This window comes from Sapajus apella, unplaced genomic scaffold (genome assembly GCF_009761245.1).
Source record: "Sapajus apella isolate SASKATOON/1434 unplaced genomic scaffold, GSC_monkey_1.0 scaffold53, whole genome shotgun sequence".
Taxonomy (NCBI): domain Eukaryota; kingdom Metazoa; phylum Chordata; class Mammalia; order Primates; family Cebidae; genus Sapajus; species Sapajus apella.
Genome location: NW_022436993.1, coordinates 2,499,878 through 2,520,194, shown reverse-complemented (window position 1 = coordinate 2,520,194; position 20,317 = coordinate 2,499,878). Strand labels below are relative to the sequence as shown.

Genomic DNA, 20,317 nt, shown 5'->3' with positions numbered 1-20,317 from the left:
ACTTTGTGTGTATTTAAAATGATGGAGACTGGTGGGTGGACGGAAGTTTGCATTCCTGGATTGACTGCCCCTTATTCTAAAACCGGTTTAAGCTGCTTTATGAAACCGACACTCCCATCTAAGCGACCTGGAGAGGGTGAGGACAGGTGATGAGGTTGCATGGAATCAGAAGGGTTCTGCCCAGCACTGGGCTTACCCCTTGTGTGGATGCCCTTGGCTTCTGCATCCACAGGCCAGAGTCAAAACACTCTGAGGAAATATTAGAGGAATGAGTGAGGGCACGTGCAGGGGGCTCAGAATGTTGCACCGCTGGTCCACAGCGCATAGTAATCTCTCCAACTTAAAAAGTTGGCACCAAAAGGTCCCCAGAGACAACTCGTGCAATCTCTTCATTTTACAGTTGCAATCCGGCCAAGGAAAAACCTGCAGCTATGGCAGGGAAGAGTCCAAGTGCTCTCCAGGCCTTCTTTTTCCCTAGCTTAGCACCACAGCCTCTCTGGGGTTGGGACTGAAAGTAAGGAGTGACCCTCAGCTGTGTGAATGCACTGAGTAGCTGCCTATGGCACAGCACCCAAGAAATCAGCACAGCAGGTCACAAGAGAGAGGCTGGGAGGGACAGGAGTGTCTATATAACCCAAAGAGGTCCGGCCCCCTTCCGCCTCTAGCCACCTATCCACCTGCCTCCAGAAGGCCTGGGTTTGTGGGGAGGGCAGAGCAGGGGCAGGAGGTAGGGAGTAGTAAGCTGAGCTCAGCTTTTCTGCCTGTCCCCCTTCAATCCAGGCTTCCCTCTGGAGTGGCCCCTGAAGACCAGAGCCCTGGCATTCAGGCCCTTCTATGACTTCTGCTGGTGTAGGAAGAATTTAGGGAAGGAAGCAATAGACTTCCTCCCTAAATTTTCCCAGCACAAATGTTTTCAGTAAGAACGGAAAAGAGAATGGCAAAGGCTTGGTGAATGCTTGGTTGCAATGTTTTTGTTTTATTTTTCTTCTGTGGTTTTTTGTTTCCTCTCCTTTTTCGTTCCATTTTCCCTTCTTTCTCTGTCCTTTGACATTTAAGCACTGGAAGGACACAGGAAACTATGTACAAGACAGTCTTCTTTGGGTCAGCCTGAGACCCCTATCTTAGGAAACCACAGACATCTAAGGAAACAGTCTCTAGGAGCTGGAGGATTGGGTTTCTCTCCCCTCATTCAAGGAAGGGTCTTCGAAAGCTTGCCCCCCTCCACCACCCCGCCCCTGGCCCGCCTTCCCTTCCCGTTCACTGGATGCCTCCTTTGTGAACTAATGACTGTAATTATTACCTCCCAGAGCTCTTTTGTTATCTCCAACCCCAAGCCCTGAAGACGGGGAATGGGCTCTTTTGTGAAATGAAGGTCATTACAAAGCAAATTGCCGTCAAGGGAGGGACAGCCTTCAGGAAAGACAAATCAGATCCCCGTCTGCATCCGAAGCTGGGTGCGTTTAAATAAAAAGTATAAATACCACCATTAGATCCAAAGTACTCCAGATCTGTGGGATTTAATAGAATTAAAACAGTAACACTTAAAGCCATTGCTTTACCAAAAAGAAAAAAATAATCAGCTAAATTCAGATGTTTTAATCCATTTCTTCTTGGGGGTTTTGTGTTTTAAATGCTTGTCTTTAAGAACCTGTATGTTTTCAACCACTCATTTACAGTAGAAAAGTTCTGCAACCCTAGCCTGCTGGCTTGGAGCAAAACCTTTGCAGGATTTGATGTGCATTTAAACAAAGAACCATCCTCTGCGAGGCTGGAGAGAGCTGCGGAGCTGCCATGTCTGTGGTTCAGATGGCTGAACCACAAGTCTTTGTTTCCGGAATTGTTACCTTGGTCACCTGGAGTGTCAGCGCCAGGAGGGCCAGAAAGAAGAGCCAAACTGAGTTTTTGACCACCCGGGTTCCCACAGCCTGGTCCAGACTTCTCCACTTAGCCAGCTCAGCACCAGCCTTCCGCAGGACGCTGTCAACGCCTGACTGGTTCCCTGCTCTGACCCCGGTGCCTGGGCCCAGCTGCCATAGTGTGGATCCCATGACTCCTCAGGGAAGCCCTGGACTCAGGCAGCGAGAAGAAGACAGCGCTTCGTGGAGAAAATTGACCAGGGACATTTGTGCTCCAGGACACAGGACTTGGGCACGTATGCATCCAGCATGGGCGCCAGGATGTCCCTTCTAAGTGAGGGTCGAGGGATGGTCTCCCAGACGGGATCCCCGGGTCTCTGCTTTGGTAGCAGCTTTGGTGGCTGGTTCAGGAGGTCAGAGAAAGAAAACGGCTTGTGAACACAATGGAAATGACAGGCGCTCTGGCAGGCAAGGGGAAGGCAGCCGCCTCGGGAAGCCGACCGCAGCCCTTTCCCCTCTCTCCCTCCCTCTCTCCCAGAGCCCCAGAGTTGCGAGGTGCACTTGAAGTTGATCTCGACTACCAGGAGAATGCGGCGCAAACTGTCAAAGGGCTCCCAATCCTCAGGGCGTCCTCCTTGTCTGTAACAGCTTTTTGTAGAAAGGAAATCATCAGAAAGATTCTTTCTTCTCCTTTCTTTATTAGAAAAAGAGAAAACCCTTCCTACTAGGAAGAGAGAGCCAATCTCGCGCTCCCGGGTCGCCCGCTACCGGGAAGATTCTCTGGGGGCGGGTGCGGGAGGGTGCCATTGGTTTGAGTCCCCTTAAAACGAGGGCCCTGTGGGCGATGCCTTCTTTCCTACTCGGATTTGGAAAGCTGAGATTGCTTAGTTGGAAACCCTGTTCTCCCCTCCCAGGCGCACACAGATTCCCCTTACTGGCAAGGAGCGGGCCCTTCCACGCCTCTACGGGCCAAGGTCACCAAATGACCTGATCCCATCCCCCACCCACCGTCAATGCTGCCGACTCTGGCCACTCTGCCTCCTTCCCTTCCAAGAAGTTTCCATTCGTTTTATTTGTTTTCCCCAGCCCAAGGTCCTCGGAAGACTCCAGCGTGGATTTTAATTGCCTCAATCAGCAGTCATCCTCCCCACCCGTCACTCAGAGCCTGGACGGTGGGCCCTGAGATCTAGCCCTTGGCTGCGCAGAACGGTGCGTCCAGGGGGACGGCGCGGTTCAGCAGGCAGGCGTCAAGCTCTACTAAGGCGCTGAAATGAGCCCATCAGCGGGTAGGAGACCTTCACCCGCCGTCTCCTCCTCAGGCTCGTGAAAGGCGCTTGATGCCGGCCAGGCGGAGCGATCTCTCGAGGTCGCAGCGACCTCAGCACTAGCTAGGAGGAAGGCGGCGACGGAACCCCGCTTCCTTCCACTCAGCGGGAGTCAGACCTCAAACAACACCCCAGTCCGTGCACACAGAAAACTACTCTGGGCCACGTCCCGCCTCGCCGAGGTGTCCCCAGTCTGCCTCTTGCTGAGGCCGACGCGCAGCGGCGGTGGCAGCACCCGGGACAGCGACCGCCGGCACTTCCCGCCTCTGGCTCGCCCCAGGACGCGTTGGCACGCCTCCCACCCTCGCACTCTGACTCCAGCTGTCGTGCACGGTCTGCCTCGCAACCTCACGACTCAGCTCCCTCCCTCTCTCCTGGTTTTTCCTACGCCGCCCCCACATTCATCCCCACTGGGCTGCCTCTCCCTCAAATGCTCTCGGGCTCTCGGCGCTTTCCTGAGTCCGGGCTCCGAAGACCCTTAGGTTGTCCCCGTCCCTTTTAAGGCTCCGCGGCTTCCAAAGCGTTGCCACGTCCCTAAACCCTGTCTCCAGACACGCGCGTTTTCTATCCCGGCGTGACACCCGCCCTCGCCGCGCGGCCCCGCCGGTCCCCGCGCGGTGCCCTCCTCCCGCCACACGGGCACGCACGCGCGCGGAGTGCCAAGCCCAAGGCAGCTCGCCGGCAGCTTGCACTCGCAGGTGACCTGCTCCAGTCTCCAACGCCGATGGCATCTCCGGGCTCCGGCTTTTGGTCCTTCGGGTCTGAAGATGGCTCCGGGGATCCCGAGAATCCCGGCACAGGTAGGAAAGAGAACGGGGAACTGCGGCGGGAGAATTTTGCGGTGGTCTGGGGTTTGCGGGGCTACGGGGAAGCCGAAGGAGGTTTTTCCACCTGCAACAGGAAACTTATTCGGGCGCTTCTCCCTGCTTTCGGGCTAAGTCCTTGACTGCCCAAGAGCTCAAGACCTCTACAGACTCTTGTCCCCTGGGAAGACCCCCAAATAGTCTCAGGCCCCTTCAACGGAAGGCTGGAAGAGCCCCCAAAGACCGCGGTGTCTCCAGGATGTGGAATTCCGTGGGCTTGGGGCGCCGCTAAGATCTGGGTGTCTGGACCCTGGGGAGGGACGGAGTGACCGCGAAGATAGAACAAAAATGGGAAAGGTGAGAGAATTCTTGGTCTAGAAAGACAGCCTGCGAAAAAATGGATTGCTTCAGTGTTTAGGAAAACTCGCCCAAGCGAGGCAGGGAGAGTTTGCCTGAGCCGACTGGCACCTGGAGGGGCAGCAGTGTGGGCTTCTCCTTGGGAAACAGATTCAAGGAAATGAGGGGCGGCCCGGGTGGCCAGGCTCCCGCTTGCCTCCGGCACGTGCCGGCAGCACTAGGTCCTGAGCGGCCCGCAGGAGGAAGGCGGCCTCTTCCCGGACCCCCGGCTGTTTGATGTTCACACAGAACGAAATTTCACACGTCCGTCCGATGTTCTCTTTCTGCCTCGCTGCCCGCCTGCCTGTCTTTCCTTGCAGCGCGAGCCTGGTGTCAAGTGGCTCAGAAGTTCACGGGCGGCATCGGAAACAAACTGTGCGGTGAGTGCCCAGGGACGGGGGCGGGCAAGGTCGCGCGCTCGCGGCCCGCGAGGTCCAAGCCGTCCTCTCACCTCCGCATCGCGGTCAGCGGAGCCGCGGATTCCTGGCCGCGGGTGGGCGGGAGCGAGGGAGCCGGGCCCGGCGGAGGATTGACTAGGCCCGCGCTCGGTGTCCTTGCCCAGCCCTGCTCTACGGAGACGCGGAGAAGCCGGCAGAGAGCGGCGGGAGCCAAACCCCGCGGGCCGCCGCCCGGAAGGCCGCCTGCGCCTGCGACCAGAAGCCCTGCAGCTGCTCCAAAGCGGATGTCAACTACGCGTTTCTCCATGCAACAGGTAAAGGCTCCGCGCCGAGCCCCGGGGCGCCCCGGCCCAGCTCTCTGCCCCGCCCACCGCGGCCTGGCTGCGGACCTCTCACTGAGACCCGGACTGGGGCGTTGGGGTGGCTGCGGAGGGGAGACCTGCCAGAATCTTTAGATGAAAGCCAGAAATCCGGGACCTGCCCGCTGGGTCCAAGTCCGCGAACCGGCGTCTGAACGCCAAGAGGGCTCTGAGGCCGTGGCGCTCTTCCCCCAGCGCTGCCCTTGGGGTTGCGGGCGGCCAATGACCCAGGCGCTCGCGCGCGCACTGAATCGAGGACGGCTGGCTTCCCTAGGCCGCTGGGGCCTCGGTGGGACCCGATTTCCAAATATCGTGCCCGAGAATTCAGAATTGCATAATTTTTTTATGTCTTTAGATCACGAGAGTGATTTGTAGCTGCAATCTCACAGGAGAACGATTCTATTCACATGAAACTCGCGCACAAGTTTTACCCCCGTGCGCTTACACACAGTCTCCCAAATGCACGCGCGCGCACACATGCAGACACACACACACACAGGTTCCTCTCTCTCTCTCTCTCTCTCTCTCTCTCTCTCTCTCACACACACACACACACACACACACACACACACACACACACTGACGGCCGGCTGTTCCCTTCCTAACAGACCAGAAATCCTAATGCTCCTTTTCCACTTTGATTTGCCCGAAGGCATTCCAGACAAACTCTTCTGATGTGAAACCTTTCCATAAACATTTAAGATGATACACCGAGAAACAACATTTAGGACGAACTCCTGTGAAATAGATAAACGGAGTCACACGTTCTTCAAAAAAAGAAAGCCAACAATATGAGTTATGAATTGAAATGCAAGAGTTAATTTGGGGAAGAGGAGAAATCGTAATTTCTCTCATTCATTCTCTTCATCTTTGAAAAATGCCTCCTTTCTAAAGAAAAATGTTTATTTAACATGAAATTTCTCAATTCAAAGAGATGTTATTGCCTTATCAAGATCTTGCCTTGAATATTTTCACGGTAAAATTAAAACGTGGCATTTTAATTCCATTCTTTAGACCTGCTGCCGGCGTGTGACGGGGAAAGGCCCACATTGGCGTTTCTGCAGGATGTTATGAACATTTTACTTCAGTATGTGGTGAAAAGTTTCGATAGATCAACCAAAGTGATTGATTTCCATTACCCTAATGAGCTTCTCCAAGAATATAATTGGGAATTGGCAGACCAACCACAAAATTTGGAGGAAATTTTGATGCATTGCCAAACAACTCTAAAATATGCAATTAAAACAGGTATTGTCTCATTGAAAATAATAAAGCTCTTTTGTCTTTTACAATTTTTATTTTTTCTATAAAATGTTTGATGGAGTTACTGATATTTTCAAAATTGCAAAGTTATTTTCATCATGTAAAAAATAGTCATTATAGTCATGATTCTAATCCAAAGCACCTTCCACTGTTGTTTTTCATGCTTCTGAAGTTGATAATGTCAGAAACATGATTTAAGTGTAAATCATCAGGTTTTACGTTGCATGTATTTAGACCCAGAGATTAACCACTGGTGTAGAAGCAAAAATTTATCAGCAGAGGCCAGCAGACTCAAAATGGAGAAAGAGAATATGGAAATAAAAGCTCAAGAAATGCATGATCCAAACAAAACCCCGAATACCAGTGCTGTGCTGGTATTTTCTTTGGCATTGAACTGGTTAGAAACAGGGCTCACCACACTATTAATCATTGAGCAGGAGGGATGTTTTCACATTTTCTCAAATGGCCAACCTTTCCGATTTGAATTCAGATTTTCACTTATGTTTAAGGAAATGTACACAACACACAAGCAGACATGCTAGAAGCTAGCTTAACAATTCAGCCATGTTATTCAAGGATGTGTATCCCTCCCAGCCACTGTGTATGTGAGATAAAGAAAAAAGGGGGAAGGGCAAATCAGATATCCTTAGGGGGAAATTTTTTAAAATATATTTTTGTGGTCTCTTGGCTTTTCACAGGATTCTTTATATTCTATCCATGTGACAGCTTCGTTTATAACATTTATTTGGGTCCATTCCGAGCTTTCATGTTATCTACACAAAGTCGGCTATTCATCTGCCCAGGTCTTAATTACCCTTGCTTTTTACATTGTCTCTAATCATTCTGATACACGAAGGCACGGCACTTCGTTAAGGCAATAAAAATAAGTATGAATGAATTTCCAGGTGCGGGGAGGACTTTGTAGATCTAAATTGAAGTGTAGTCTTTAAAAGATTTGCTAGCAAATAAAAAATGTGAACTATGACATGAACGTTCATCACCGTAGAAATGTCATCCTTTTAGACTGCAAATTTTTTGCCAATGAATTATCAGTATTATGCTAATCAATAACAAACATTCTTAAAATGTTTGCTGTGAGAACTTTAGTTCTTTTTCTCTTTTTGTTCACATTATTTATACCAACAGAGAAGAAAGGTATGCATATGAAAAACCTTGGGACATTGATATCTATCAAAGTCAGGAGTTTTGAAGGTGTATTAGACAAAATCCTCAATTAATATTCATGGAGAACCCACATGATGCTTACAGCAGGCAGTAAAAAATGTCCTACCCCTCCTCAGCTTCTCCTGCAGCAATAGTGCATTTCTGAGTAATGCTTTTAATTCATTTTTGTTTGACCCATTCCCCATACCTAATATTTAGATATGTTAATAATAAATTGTTACCTATTGTTTTTATTGCTACCAAACCAAAAAGAACCTATGAAAATGTTTCATGTCTTCATCCTTGAAAGCTAGCGGTGCCTGAAATGCAGTCTAAAGAGTTAAGATAATGGGAATTGCAAGCCAATGAAAATAATAGTTCTGTCTATCAATGTTCCATTTAGTGCCAGGAAAAGATAGGCTAATTCAATACTTGGATTTTGCCATAATGCTTGTGAAACTCTTAGTCAGGTGTCACTGCAATGCATTTTGTTTAAAGTTCAGATAAAAACGTGATGGATTAAGTTAGATTTCTAGGCAAGGCATATCAATATCAATTCAATCTCTCAATAGTTTTTATAACATATTTAGTCTGCTGGCCTTTTCCTTCCAAATAGTATTTCAAAAAATTAACAGCAGTCCTATTCCCTATTCAGCTGGCAAGCCTATAGATTTCTGTGCTATAACTATCATATTTGTCATCTGGCACTATTTAGGGTATGTCAAATTAGTTGCCATCCCTGCTACCACCAGACATTTTAATGCTCCTCGGGAGATTATTTTATAAAATGCATATTGTCATCTTGTTTCAACTGAGAGACCTTAACCTGATTTCCACTTGGGCTCCAAGCTGAGAGAGGAGTGAAGGGCAGTGGGAAAATGAAGTCTTCATGGATTGTTAAAATTACTTCTGTGAAAAGAAATGTTGGAACACAGAAAACTGTCCAGAGAAGGATATAATTCACATTTGCAGAGATCATTAGATTTGGTGCTGGTGGTAGTGGTGCTGGCTGCGGAAGAGGAGGACTTAATGTGATCCTGAATCTTTAACCAAACCATTAGACAAAGGGAATTAAGCCTCAGTAGATGAGGCCATTCTGGTGTGAGTATTGCCAGGACATTAGGAGCTCTTTGGACCACTTTTGGCCTCTTCCCAACTGATTGTGAGCACCAGGATCAGAGTTGCCTGAGGCTGGTTGTTCCCAGTCTGCTCATCCTTCCATGCTCATTTGCTAGCATGCAGGGAGCATCCCTGAGTCTGAGCTGCCGATTCTCACATCTCAAGCTCGCCATCTTCCTGGCCTCACGGGCTCTGTGTGGCCACCGGATGCCTGACGCACTGTGCTCTGCTCCCATCACAGGGACTGGCAGGGCGGCGATGGCAGCAGGAGGCCAAGGGCTGCCAGGACAGCTGACTGGTGGGGGCAGGTCTCACAATTCCTCAGAGAGAGCCCTGCCTGTATTTGCTGGGCAGCCCTAGGAAGCAGCCTGTAGTGACCACAGGACAAGAGTAAATGCCATTAGGGGAGTATTTCTGCCAGAAATCAGGAGGGCCTGTTGATCTGACCTGTCAAACCATCTCCCTCCCTGTTTTCACATCATGATCAGGGAATGAAATTTTTGAGGCAGGAGAGAGATTCAGGTAAAATGGCAGACCAAGGTCAAAAAATATAGAGGGAGGAAGGGAAACCTAGCAATGAAAGCATCAAACTTGTTTTCACGGTTTGCAGAAAGCTATCATCAGGGTAGATTGGTCTTCTGATATCCAGGGGCACAACACACCCCTTTCTGTCTTATGCAGAGGTTTTCATTCCCAAGTTTCCCTGGAGTTAAATACTGTCTAGTCATAGACATCACATTCATCCAGAAAATGCATATGAATTGAAAGAATAAGATTAATGGATAGATCTGATAATCCTTATTAATTTCCTCACTTGAAAAAATGGCTTAGAGAAAGAGAAATGAAGGCGCATCGGGAGGGAGGAAACGGCTGTGATTTCAGCTGCGAGTATAATGAGATGGGGAGTCAATGAGGCAGAGAGGAGAGCAGGGTTGCTCCAGACATCAGCGGCCACAGCAGCAAAAAGGCCTTTTCACCCTTCTTGGTTGGGTAAACTGAGGGGGGTCAGCATCAGAGGTAGAAGGGTTCTGCACGAGGCCACAAGGACATAAAACAATGCTGGAGAATGCACACTAGATACACAAATCCTGATCCCGCTAAAATGTGCATCTTCCCAGCTTCTATCTTTTCCCAGTGTCTAACTCTCCGGCCACATGCCTGAGGCTGATAAGAGAGCACTCCAGTGCAGGAGATAAGCTAGACATTGACTTTTGCCTCTGCTTTTCCCCATTGCCTTCCTTTATCATGTTTTGCCTGTGCTGGAGATGAGAGAGATCACATCCCAGGCTTCAGACAGATGTCCAGTACGAGGAAGATACCTTTTTATCAGATGCTGTTTCCATAATTGCCCATCATCCAAAATTTTTGCTGCTGTGCAAATCACGAACCTATCGATGATAGGCTTTTGTGAAGCAAGAGGAGAAAACTGAGTGCTAATGACATATTTATAATCACATTTTAAATAATAGCCTCAGGAGAATGTGGATGTCAATCCATTTAGAGAGTTTTAGAGAAATCCAGAAGTTAATTAGATAAGCCTTGCTAATGGACTAATCAGTCCATTGACTATATCTTTATGCATCTTGTTGATAAAACAGTTGTGTTGACTGTATATGGCTTTATTTTAAATCACAACTATGAAGGAGTTCTGTTGTTTATAATCAACAAAGAAGAACTGACAAGAATTAGCTTTGTCCACACCATCTTTAGACAATCATCACCTTTTGAATCCAGGGCAAATCACTCAGCCGAGTGTCCTATTTTCTCATTTTTGCCCTGTCTTTTGTAATCATCAGCCATTTGTCACTGATATTATTATGAATGTTGGCATGCCTGGCGGATGTCATGGTATGACTGATTCTCAGGATGACTGCAACAAAAATGACTTCTAGCAGCATGAATGTAAACGAGAAGTAACCTGAATGAATTGCTTTGGGTTGCAGTAGCATTTTAGCTTGCAAAAATATTGAAAGTAGAGAAGAAATTATGTCCAGATTGCAAACCACATTTGTTATTTTTTATATAGTATGTGTAAAGGAAGATTTGTAGGGCATGCTTTAAGAAATATCAAAACGTAAAGTAGTCTTCATGGTTACAGGAAATGTTTTAATGGTGTGTGTGTGTGTGTGTGTGTGTGTGCGCGCGCGCGTGTGCGTGTATGTGTGTGTTCTTGCATATACACATGTGTGTACATGTTGGATTTCTACTTACAGATTTTCTGTCACTGACAGATCTTTCACGCTCCTTTAGCTAGAGAAATCATGTGTTTAAGAGGCATTCATTTTCACTGGAGGTGATACTGATTCTGGCATTCCATTTTATTCAGGGCATCCCAGATACTTCAATCAACTTTCCACTGGATTGGATATGGTTGGATTAGCAGCAGACTGGCTGACATCAACAGCAAATACTAACATGTAAGTAGCCAAATGTATTTGTATGTAATTTAGGATAATTATTAGTGACATTCCATAGTCTTTACCTCTTATGTGAAAATCTGTTTTTATTAAGTAGCCACTAAAATAGTGATACAAATTTCTGAAGTGTACAAAAAGTAGTCCTGATATATCGTCCATGTAATCTAACTCTACAAAATTTTTAAAACACAAAAGAGACTTTTTTCTGACATTTTTGATTTATTATTATGCATAATGTCAAAGACAAATGGGACCAGATATTATCTTTTAAATCATGTTACTCTGCAATATTTTTTATTTATTCAATATGATAAATTCCCCTTGTGCGTTAGGTCAATAATTGGAGCTCTTGATTTTAGGGAAATAGAGAAAATAAACCTTTGGAAGGCCTTTTTGAAATAATTTTGTCTCTGCTTAATGTTATAACCTTAACACTTATAAATATATGTTTTGAAAAAGGAAATAGTTCTGTAGCTTTGCAATGACTGTAAATTATTTCTTTGAGTTACAAAAGTAAAATGTGGCCATAACTACATTTCAGGTTCACCTATGAAATTGCCCCAGTATTTGTGCTTTTGGAATATGTCACCCTAAAGAAAATGAGAGAAATCATTGGCTGGCCAGGGGGCTCTGGCGATGGGATATTTTCTCCAGGTACATGATGTTTCAACTTTCTTTGTGGTTTTTCTTCTAATATGCAATGCCTTGTTGTAAGCCTAGGGAAGATTAAATATTTAGCCCGTGTCTCTGCTCAGATTAAATAGGCTGTGTGTTGATCAAAAGAATGAATGTGATTAAGTGCACATGACCATTGGACATGCCTCCAAGCTAAGTAACCAATGCTTGAACATCAGTTATTTGTGTCCAAAAAGAGCATAATCAGAGATGGTACTTACCCAGTGCTTCTACTGTGATCCTGCAAGCAGGATGTATGGATAATGTGGAACAAAGGAATCAAGATTCCTAATCAGGAAATTAACTCTCTGTTGTTCTTCCTAGAATTAGTGAAAGGAAACAGGTAGCCTCATTTATTAAAGCATTTGCTGTTCAAGGTTGCCTAGCAAGGTAGATCTACTCAATAGAGCATATGGACCACCGTATCTTTGAAATAACAAGCAGCAAAGTGGACTTACATTAATGTCAAGGAGGACAGAGAATGCCTTGGGAGAGAATTTCTTAGAGCAAAAAAAGAGGGTTATGATTTCTTCAACAGCTTTCTCATCCCTTCTCTTTTTTTATCATGACATTCAGTCTTTTCCATCTGCCTTTTGTCACCAGCCATTGCATTCTAAGCTCCATTATTTACACCTCTTCCAGCCAAGAGAATCAACCTGAAACAAAAAGCTATGCCCTCGGTTTATGATTCTGTGGGTGACCTTGGTTTGATGCAGAAAAGGAATAGAAGTTAGTAAGGCAGTGGAAAGAGAGAGTCACTGACCCATGGAAAAGAAACCCAACGTGCAGACCATCAGCTAATCAGTGGCAGGGGCGGGAGTCATTAGTCCACTGAGACAGGACCCACCTGGGAGAGAGGCCAGAGCCACACCTGTCGTTGTGTCAGACAGAGCATAAGGGCAAGTGGTTGTGATCTCTCTTCAGCAAATCTACAAAGACAAGCAGATGATGAGAGAGAGGGAGGACGAAAAGAATGAGTGGAAAGAAGAAATGACAAATAAACAAGAGTGATCCCAAGACCAGGGCTTAAGTTAAGCATGTTTGCCTGCAAGCTCTGTTCGGCTATTTTACTTTGTGTGTTTAAATATATAGCACAATTTTTCAGGTGCTGAAGGAAAAGGTGTTAGTTAAATGGAAGGGAAAATTCGCTTTTTTAAAAGTCATTGAACAACAGCTGTGATGAATTTTAACCTAGCCTTTATTTTGTAGGGCACTTAGTACTTAGTTTTCCTTTGGAAAACCATCCCTGTTGGGGAAGCTTTGTCATCATTGCCTGATGCTTTGGAAACATTTTTCGTGAGGAATGAAGTGGGATACAGAGATCCTCATCATTTCTACCTTTCTTCTTCCTACTCTTGTGTGATTGGTTTTAGGATTGATCTGTCCCTGAGACGAACCAAGAACATACTGGGCTCTGTTTTTTTCTTTTATTTGAATTTATTTCATGCTGAATTTATTCCCATGCCATAAGTTTTAATGGTCCCCAGGAGTATGGAGAGAACAGCTGTACATGTTGATCCTGAACATTGACTAATTTGAATAAGAGCCAGGCCCAGTTTACCTGGCTGGTCTGAAAAACCTACATGCCCCAGAAAACATATACCCCGAGAAATAATTCTCTTTGGCAGTTCTGCAAGGCCGGGTATGGACTTAGAGCTTACCCTCCACACTTATTGACGATGGGGGATTTTCACGTGGAGAAGACTTCAGCTTGAGTATGGAAATTATAGGCTTCCTTGGAACCTAAAGACCCATTTGCTGTTACCCCAAGGCGTAAGCCATAGATATCACACTACAGTGCAATGCAGACATTGCAAAATGGGGAGAAGACAGCAAAGAAGGTCATTGCAACCTGTTTTTGCTCCACTTTCTACAAGACATCACAGAGGAGAAGTGGCTCATCACATCCTTACTCGCTATGGATGCTATTCTTGGGAGCATCCAGCCTTGCTCCTGCAGTAAAGGGTCTTACAGTTTAAGAGTGGGGATAGAGAAAGCCACACATCTTGTGGGTCTGGGATCTAAAAGTCACATTCCCTGGGATTCAATGTGAAGGGTTAGATCTGTTACTTAAAACATACAGCTTTACACCTACATCAATAATATTCAAAGGCATCATGCTTTGTGGAAAGTCTTTTAGGACTCCTAGAAGAAATCTGCTTTTGTGATGTCGCCTACCCTGGGAACCAGAGAAGTACAGAGCACTCCTTACTGCTCATTAGGTCACAAAGCACAAAGACTGAGGAGGGGCTAGGAAAGAAAGCTTGGCTTGGTCATAGACCTTTTCCTAGCTAAAAGGGTTTTCATAATATTTCAGCACTTGCTTTTATTTATTTTATTTTTTATTTTTTTGAGACAGAGTCTCACTCTGTCACCCAGGCTGGAGTACAGTGGTATGATCTCGGCTCACTGCAACCTCCATCTCCTGGGTTTAAGCAATTCCTGTGCCTCAGCTTCCCCAGTAGCTGGGATTACAGGTGCGTGCCATCATGCCCGGCCAATTTTTGTATTTTCAGTAGAGATCGGGTTTGGCCATGTTGGCCACGTGTTGAATTCCTGACCTCAGATGACTCACCCACACCTCAGTCTCCCAAAGTAGCACTTGCTTTTACATCCTTTTTTAAAAGATTCATAGGAAATAAGAGCTCACGCATCTGTTCTCCTGCCTCTGTTACACAAAGCGGTCTTCTCTGCCCAGAGGCCCAGAAGCTTCTTCCTCCCACTCAGGGCTGCTGAGCCTTTAGCCAGAGGACAGCTGAGCTGCAGAGTACGCCGTGGGAGGGCAGAGCTGGAAGCCTCAGGAGAACCGCATGTGAAGAGCACTTTCTTTGGGTACATCTTCCCCTTTTTCTTCTCCCCTCCTTCCTTCTCCAGCGTCTTTAAGAACAACTAAAGCTGGCTGGTCCAAAGGTAGTGAGTTACGCCAATCGATTGTTCACAGTCAGTTACAGATCGAACTCCTTGTTCTACTCTTTCCCCCCTTCTCACCACTGCGCTTGGCTAGTCTTAAAAAGAAAGAAAGAAAGATAAATAAATAAATAAATAAATAAGAACAACTAAAGCTACAATTCTCAAACGAGGTCATTTTGCCCTCCCCAAGGGACGTATGGCAAAATCTATAGATACTTTTGATTGTCTGGGGGAGGGGGTCCTATGGGCACCTGGTGGGTAGAAACCAGGGATGCTGCTCGACACCTTGCAATGTGCCGGTCAGCCCTTACCACAGTTATGTTGCCCAAAATGTCAGTAAGTGCCAAGACCATGAGCTGGAATGGAATTTCCTTTCGAAGCGGACCCTGGTTCCAGCCACCTACAGTCAGCCTTTTAGACAGGGTGTCTGCTCAGAGCAGGCGTGACCTGGATTCTACTTATCCTGTGTCTCTGGGGTCCAGGAAGGAAGGAATCGCCCTCATTCTGACTGAGGACAGAGCCGGGATCTGGGTGATGAGTGCTCTGTGCCAGGCGGCCTGCTTGGGTCAGAGCCCAGGGCCGGAGAGGCAAAGGTCATGGCCAGGCATGGACCATTCAGCTTGACACGGAGCCTTCCTGCTCCTCAGCCACCAGGAAGGAGAGCAAGTCAGAGCACTCATGTGACGGCAGGGCCTGGGGCGTCCCCTTCGCCGTAGGAGGGAGAGGCAGTACCTTCACTCTGCCTCATGGCCTCATGCCTTCCACACCAGTGTATTAATTTGAATTCATAACAATCTGTCTTTTATGAATTGCAAAAACCCTAAACTTCCCAACGGCTCTGGGTTTTCTTTGCTTGTCAAGTGAGACTCTACTTATAAGACATAAATCTTATGGCGTGGAATCCCTGACAACCTTAGGATGACATAGAAAAGTAACGCAATATGGACTGAAAATTCTTAGTTGTTTTTCTATAATTATGAAATAAGTTTTGTCAGCTAACACAATTCTATTTCAATGATGTCTTTGCAAGGGGAGAACTGTTTAGACGGAATGAACAGATGAGTATGATGAGATGGACTTGGAGGTTGATCCTTTATAACAGGGTTCCCCAGCCCCCTGTGGTGTATCCCTAATGGGAATGTGGTCTATTAGGAACGGAGCGCATAGCAGGAGGTGAGCAGGGGGCGAGCCAGAGATACCATCTGAGCTCCGCCTCCTGTCAGGCCAGCAGCCACATTAGATTCTCACTGGAGCCTGAACCCATGAACTGCGCACGCGACGGATCTAGGTTACATGCTCCTCCTGAGAATCTAACTAATGCCTAATGATCTGAGGTAGAACAGTTTCATCCCAAAATCATTCTCCACCCCACCCCACCAGGCTCTGACCCGCCTTTAAGTGGAAAAATTATCTTCCACAAAATGCGTCACTGCTGCCAAAAAGGCTGAGGACTGCTAGGTAAGAATTGTTGATTAGGCCCGGCGCGGTGGCTCACGCTTTGGGAGGCCGAGGCGGGCAGATCACGAGGTCAAGAGATCGAGACCATCTTGGCCAATATGGTCAAACCCCGTCTCTACTAAAAATACAAAAATTAGCTGGGCGTGGTGGCAGGTGCCTGTAGTCCTAGCTACTCGGGAGGCTGAGGCAGGATAATTGCTTGAACCTGGGAGGCGGAGGTTGCAGTGAGTCCAGGTCGGGCCACTGCACTCCAGCCTGGCGCCTGGCAACAGAGCCAGACCCTGTTCTCAAAAAAAAAAAAAAAAAAAAAAAAGAATTGTCGATTAGACAGAGCACAGTGGCTCACGCCTGAAATCCCAGCATTTTGGGAGACTGAGGCAGATGGATCATTTGAGGTCAGGAGTTTGAGACCAGCCTGACCAATGCAGTGAAACCCACGTGGCCAACGTGGTGAAACCCGTCTCTACTAAAAATACAAAAATAAATAAATAAATAAAATTAGCCGGGTGTGGTGGTGCATGCCTGTGGTCCCAGCTTCTTGGGAGGCTGGACAGGAGGATTACTTGAACCCAGGAGATGCAGGTCTCAGTGAGCTGAGATCATGCCACTGCACTCCAGCCTGGGTCACAGAGTGAGACCGTCTCAAGAGAAAAAAAAAAAAAAAAAAGAATTGTTGATTAACAGCTCATACCAGTAACCGAGTAACAGCTGATTTATCTTAATGCAAGTGCAAGGCACTGAATGAGTTGAAATGAAAAAAATAATAAGTTATCTTCATTCGGATATACGTAGGATTTTACAGACCTAATGCTGAATGACCACACTCACAAGCTGGGATGGAAGGCAAACTGTTTTCTTTTGAATTAAAAAAAAAAAAAAAAAAAAAAAAAAAAAAAAAAAAATCCTCTTCAAAGGGCTCCCGGCAAGAGCAGAATCCTTTGCAGTTCCCCTGAGTGACTGAGATGGGGCATGGCGTGTGGCACCTGTCCTGTCCCAGTGTGCCCTCTTGGGTAGCGCCTGTGAGTCTGAGGATTCAGTTTAGAGAAAGCCAACAGGGTTTTCTCCTGAGTCCAAGGAGGACTCACGTTAGCGGAAGCAGGGAATGTTGCTTGCATGTGAAATGAGGTCCCTAATACATAAAGTAACTGTGTGTTGCTGTGCACTGTAGGTGGCGCCATATCTAACATGTATGCCATGATGATCGCACGCTTTAAGATGTTCCCGGAAGTCAAGGAGAAAGGAATGGCTGCTGTTCCCAGGCTCATTGCCTTCACGTCTGAGCATGTATGTGTTTCTGTTCCTTCCAAATTTAAGGTTATGTTCGGTAAAGCCCAAGTTGAAGGAATGGTGGCTGGAAATGCATTATCCCCAGAGGTCCTCTTTCTAGGAAACACCTTGGGAGAGAATGGGGGAGAAAGCTGAGTGGTACTATGGGGTACCCTCCTTGACTCTTTGAAATTCAAGAAAACCCTCAAAGATAAGGAAGCAGCCTGGGCAACATAGTGAGACCCCATCTTCACAGAAAATTTAAAAAATTAGCTGGGCATGGCAGCACAAACCTATGATCCCAGGACACTGAGGTGGGAGAATTACTTGAGCTCGGGAGGTGGAGACTACAGTGAGCTGTGATTGTACCCTTCGCTTCTGTGCAATCAAGTTGCATGCTCGGGGAAGGGGAGGAGGAGGAGAGAAGGCAGAGGGACTACAAGCTCATTTGGACCATTGTAGGCCCATATAATGAAAACTCCAGAGTAGCCTTTGAAACATTTTTTCTGTTTAAAAACTCAGCCCACTGATCTGGTAGATATTCTGCCCTCATGGTGCCTTGAGCCTTTTTTTTTTTTTTTTTTTGAGACAGTCTCGCTTTGTCACCCAGACTGTAGTGCAGCGGTGCAGTCACATCTCACTGCAGCCTCAGCCTCTTAGGTTCAAGTGATCCTCCCACCTCAACCTCCTGGATAGCTGGGACTTCAGATGTGTATCATCATAGCTGACTAATTTTTCTAATTTTTGTAGAGCCAGAGTCTTGCAATATTGGCTAGGCTGGTCTCAAACTCCTGGCCTCAAGTGATCCTACCACTTCAGCCTCCCAAAATGCTGAGATTACAGGTGTGAGCCACCATCATACTGAGCCTAAACCATTTAACATTCATCTTTGGCTGGCTTGACCAGAGGGTTTTTTTTTTGTTTTTTTTGTTTTTTTTTACCATAAAGTAATAGCACCCGGCTGGGCTCGGTGGCTCACACCTGTAATCCCAGCACTTTGGGAGGCCTAGGCAGGCAGAGCACTTGAAATCAGGAGTTTGAGACCAGCCTGGTCAACATGGTGAAACCCTGTCTCTACTAAAAATACAAAAATTAGCCAAGTGTAGTGGCACATGCTTGTAATTCCAGCTTCTCAGGAGGTTGAGGCAGGAGAATCACCGCTTGAACCTGGGAGGCAGAGGTTGCAGTGAGATGAGATCACATCACTGCATTCCAGCCTGGGCAACAGAGCAACACTCCATTCTCAAAAAAAAAAAAACAAAAAACAAAAATAAAAGCATAAGACTGTTCTTTAATGATCTCTGCCTCACAGTAGCCTGGGGTCTGTAATACAGCTGCCTCAGAGACAATCAGGAAACCCACTGATGGCCAGGGAACTAGAGACAGGGAGGGAGGAAGGGTCTAGAGGGAGACTCAGGGCTCCTTTGAGGAAATGTCACTCAGGAGATGCAGGGAACCATGACAGGTCTCAGACCCAGATCCACCATGGAATTTTTCTATTATCTATTTGAAGTGAGGTGAGTGTGTGTCTGTGTGTGTCTATGTGTGTGTATCTGCAAGGTGTGTATCTGTATGTGTCTATGACAAGGAAACAGAGTGGAAACCAGCGGATACAGTTCATTAACGCAGTAGTAGCCATAGAATTAAAGGAAACTAGCAATTCTATGTTAACATATATCAAAGCATCTTGTTTTCAGTCATGTTTTGGGGTTTTATGATTTTGTTAAATACCCTTCCTCAGCGTATAGAGGTTACACTGAGCAAAGACCACAGCCTAAAATTACTTAGTATTTTACCTTTCTGTTGCTGCTGGAACAAATGATCCCAAACTTTGTGTCTTACCATAACATGAATTGATTATCTTATAGTTCTGGGGGTCAGAATCTAAAATGGGGAAAGCAGGGCTGCGTTCTCCCTGGAGGTTCTCTGGGAGAATCCATTTTCAGTGTCTAGAGGCCACCTACATTTTTTGGTTCATCTTCAGAACCAGCAGCGTAGCATCTTCGGATCTCCCTCAATAGATTGATAGACAGATGATAGATAGATAGATAGATAGAGAATAGATAGATAGATAGATAGATAGATAGATAGATAGACAGATAATAGAAAGATAGATACATCTGACCTCTGCTTCCACTGCCATATCTCTTTCCATCTGTGGCTCTCCTGCCTCCCCCTGTTGGACCCATTCAGATAATCCAGGATAATCCCCATCTCAAGACCCTTAACCAAATCACATCCGCAAAGTGCCTTTTGCCATGGAAAGTAACATATTCACAGTGTTGAAGATGAGGATGTGATTTCTGTGGCAGGGAGCATCTGTTATTCAGCCCATCCTACCTAGTACCCCGCCAGGAGATTACTTCCATTTCTCAGCTTCTCGAAAGATAGAAAAATGTGATCTATTTTTCTCCTCAATTACTATTTTCCTGAGATGGGTTCAGACCCCTAAATAGTTACATGTTACTGCATTCTCAGCCTCAAAAATTCCAGATGATCTTTTATTGGGCATCTTTTGCTTTTGGTTTCCAGGCTGTGTCCACAAGTTAAAATGAGTTTGGTCCAGCAGCAAGCCACTCTGTGCTGTCTGCCAGGCGTCTCTGGTTTGGGCATGAGCTTCTCAACCTCATGCTTTATGTAAATTGACTGAGAGTTGCCCAGAAAGGTCAAGCCATGCGGTCTGAGGATCTGAAAATAATAATTTTTCTATACCTTCTTTTCCTGATACTGTAAATTCAGAGTCTACTTCCTTCTTTCTTTCTCTTGTTCTTTTTCTCTTTCTCCTTCCTTCCTCCCTTTTCTTTCTTTCTTTCTTTCTCTCTTTCTTTCCCCCTCCTTCCTTCCTTCCTTCCTTTCTTTCTTTTTCTCTCTCTCTTTCTTTCTTTCTTTCTTTCTTTCTTTCTTTCTT

General features: G+C 46.3%; 1 protein-coding gene across 1 annotated transcript in view; it reads left to right on the top strand.

Annotated features, from left to right (window-relative positions):
- Window positions 1-1,282: 1,282 nt before the first annotated feature.
- Window positions 1,283-20,317, top strand: part of GAD2 (glutamate decarboxylase 2) — a 92,222-nt gene continuing 73,187 nt past the window's right edge. Inside the window, exons 1-8 of the mRNA XM_032243849.1 lie at window positions 1,283-2,190; window positions 2,943-3,981; window positions 4,701-4,760; window positions 4,943-5,092; window positions 6,152-6,385; window positions 11,010-11,100; window positions 11,642-11,754; window positions 17,312-17,427. Coding sequence (XP_032099740.1) covers window positions 3,906-3,981; window positions 4,701-4,760; window positions 4,943-5,092; window positions 6,152-6,385; window positions 11,010-11,100; window positions 11,642-11,754; window positions 17,312-17,427 — 840 coding nt within the window. The 5' untranslated portion in view covers window positions 1,283-2,190; window positions 2,943-3,905. The remainder of the gene's footprint in view (window positions 2,191-2,942; window positions 3,982-4,700; window positions 4,761-4,942; window positions 5,093-6,151; window positions 6,386-11,009; window positions 11,101-11,641; window positions 11,755-17,311; window positions 17,428-20,317) is intronic.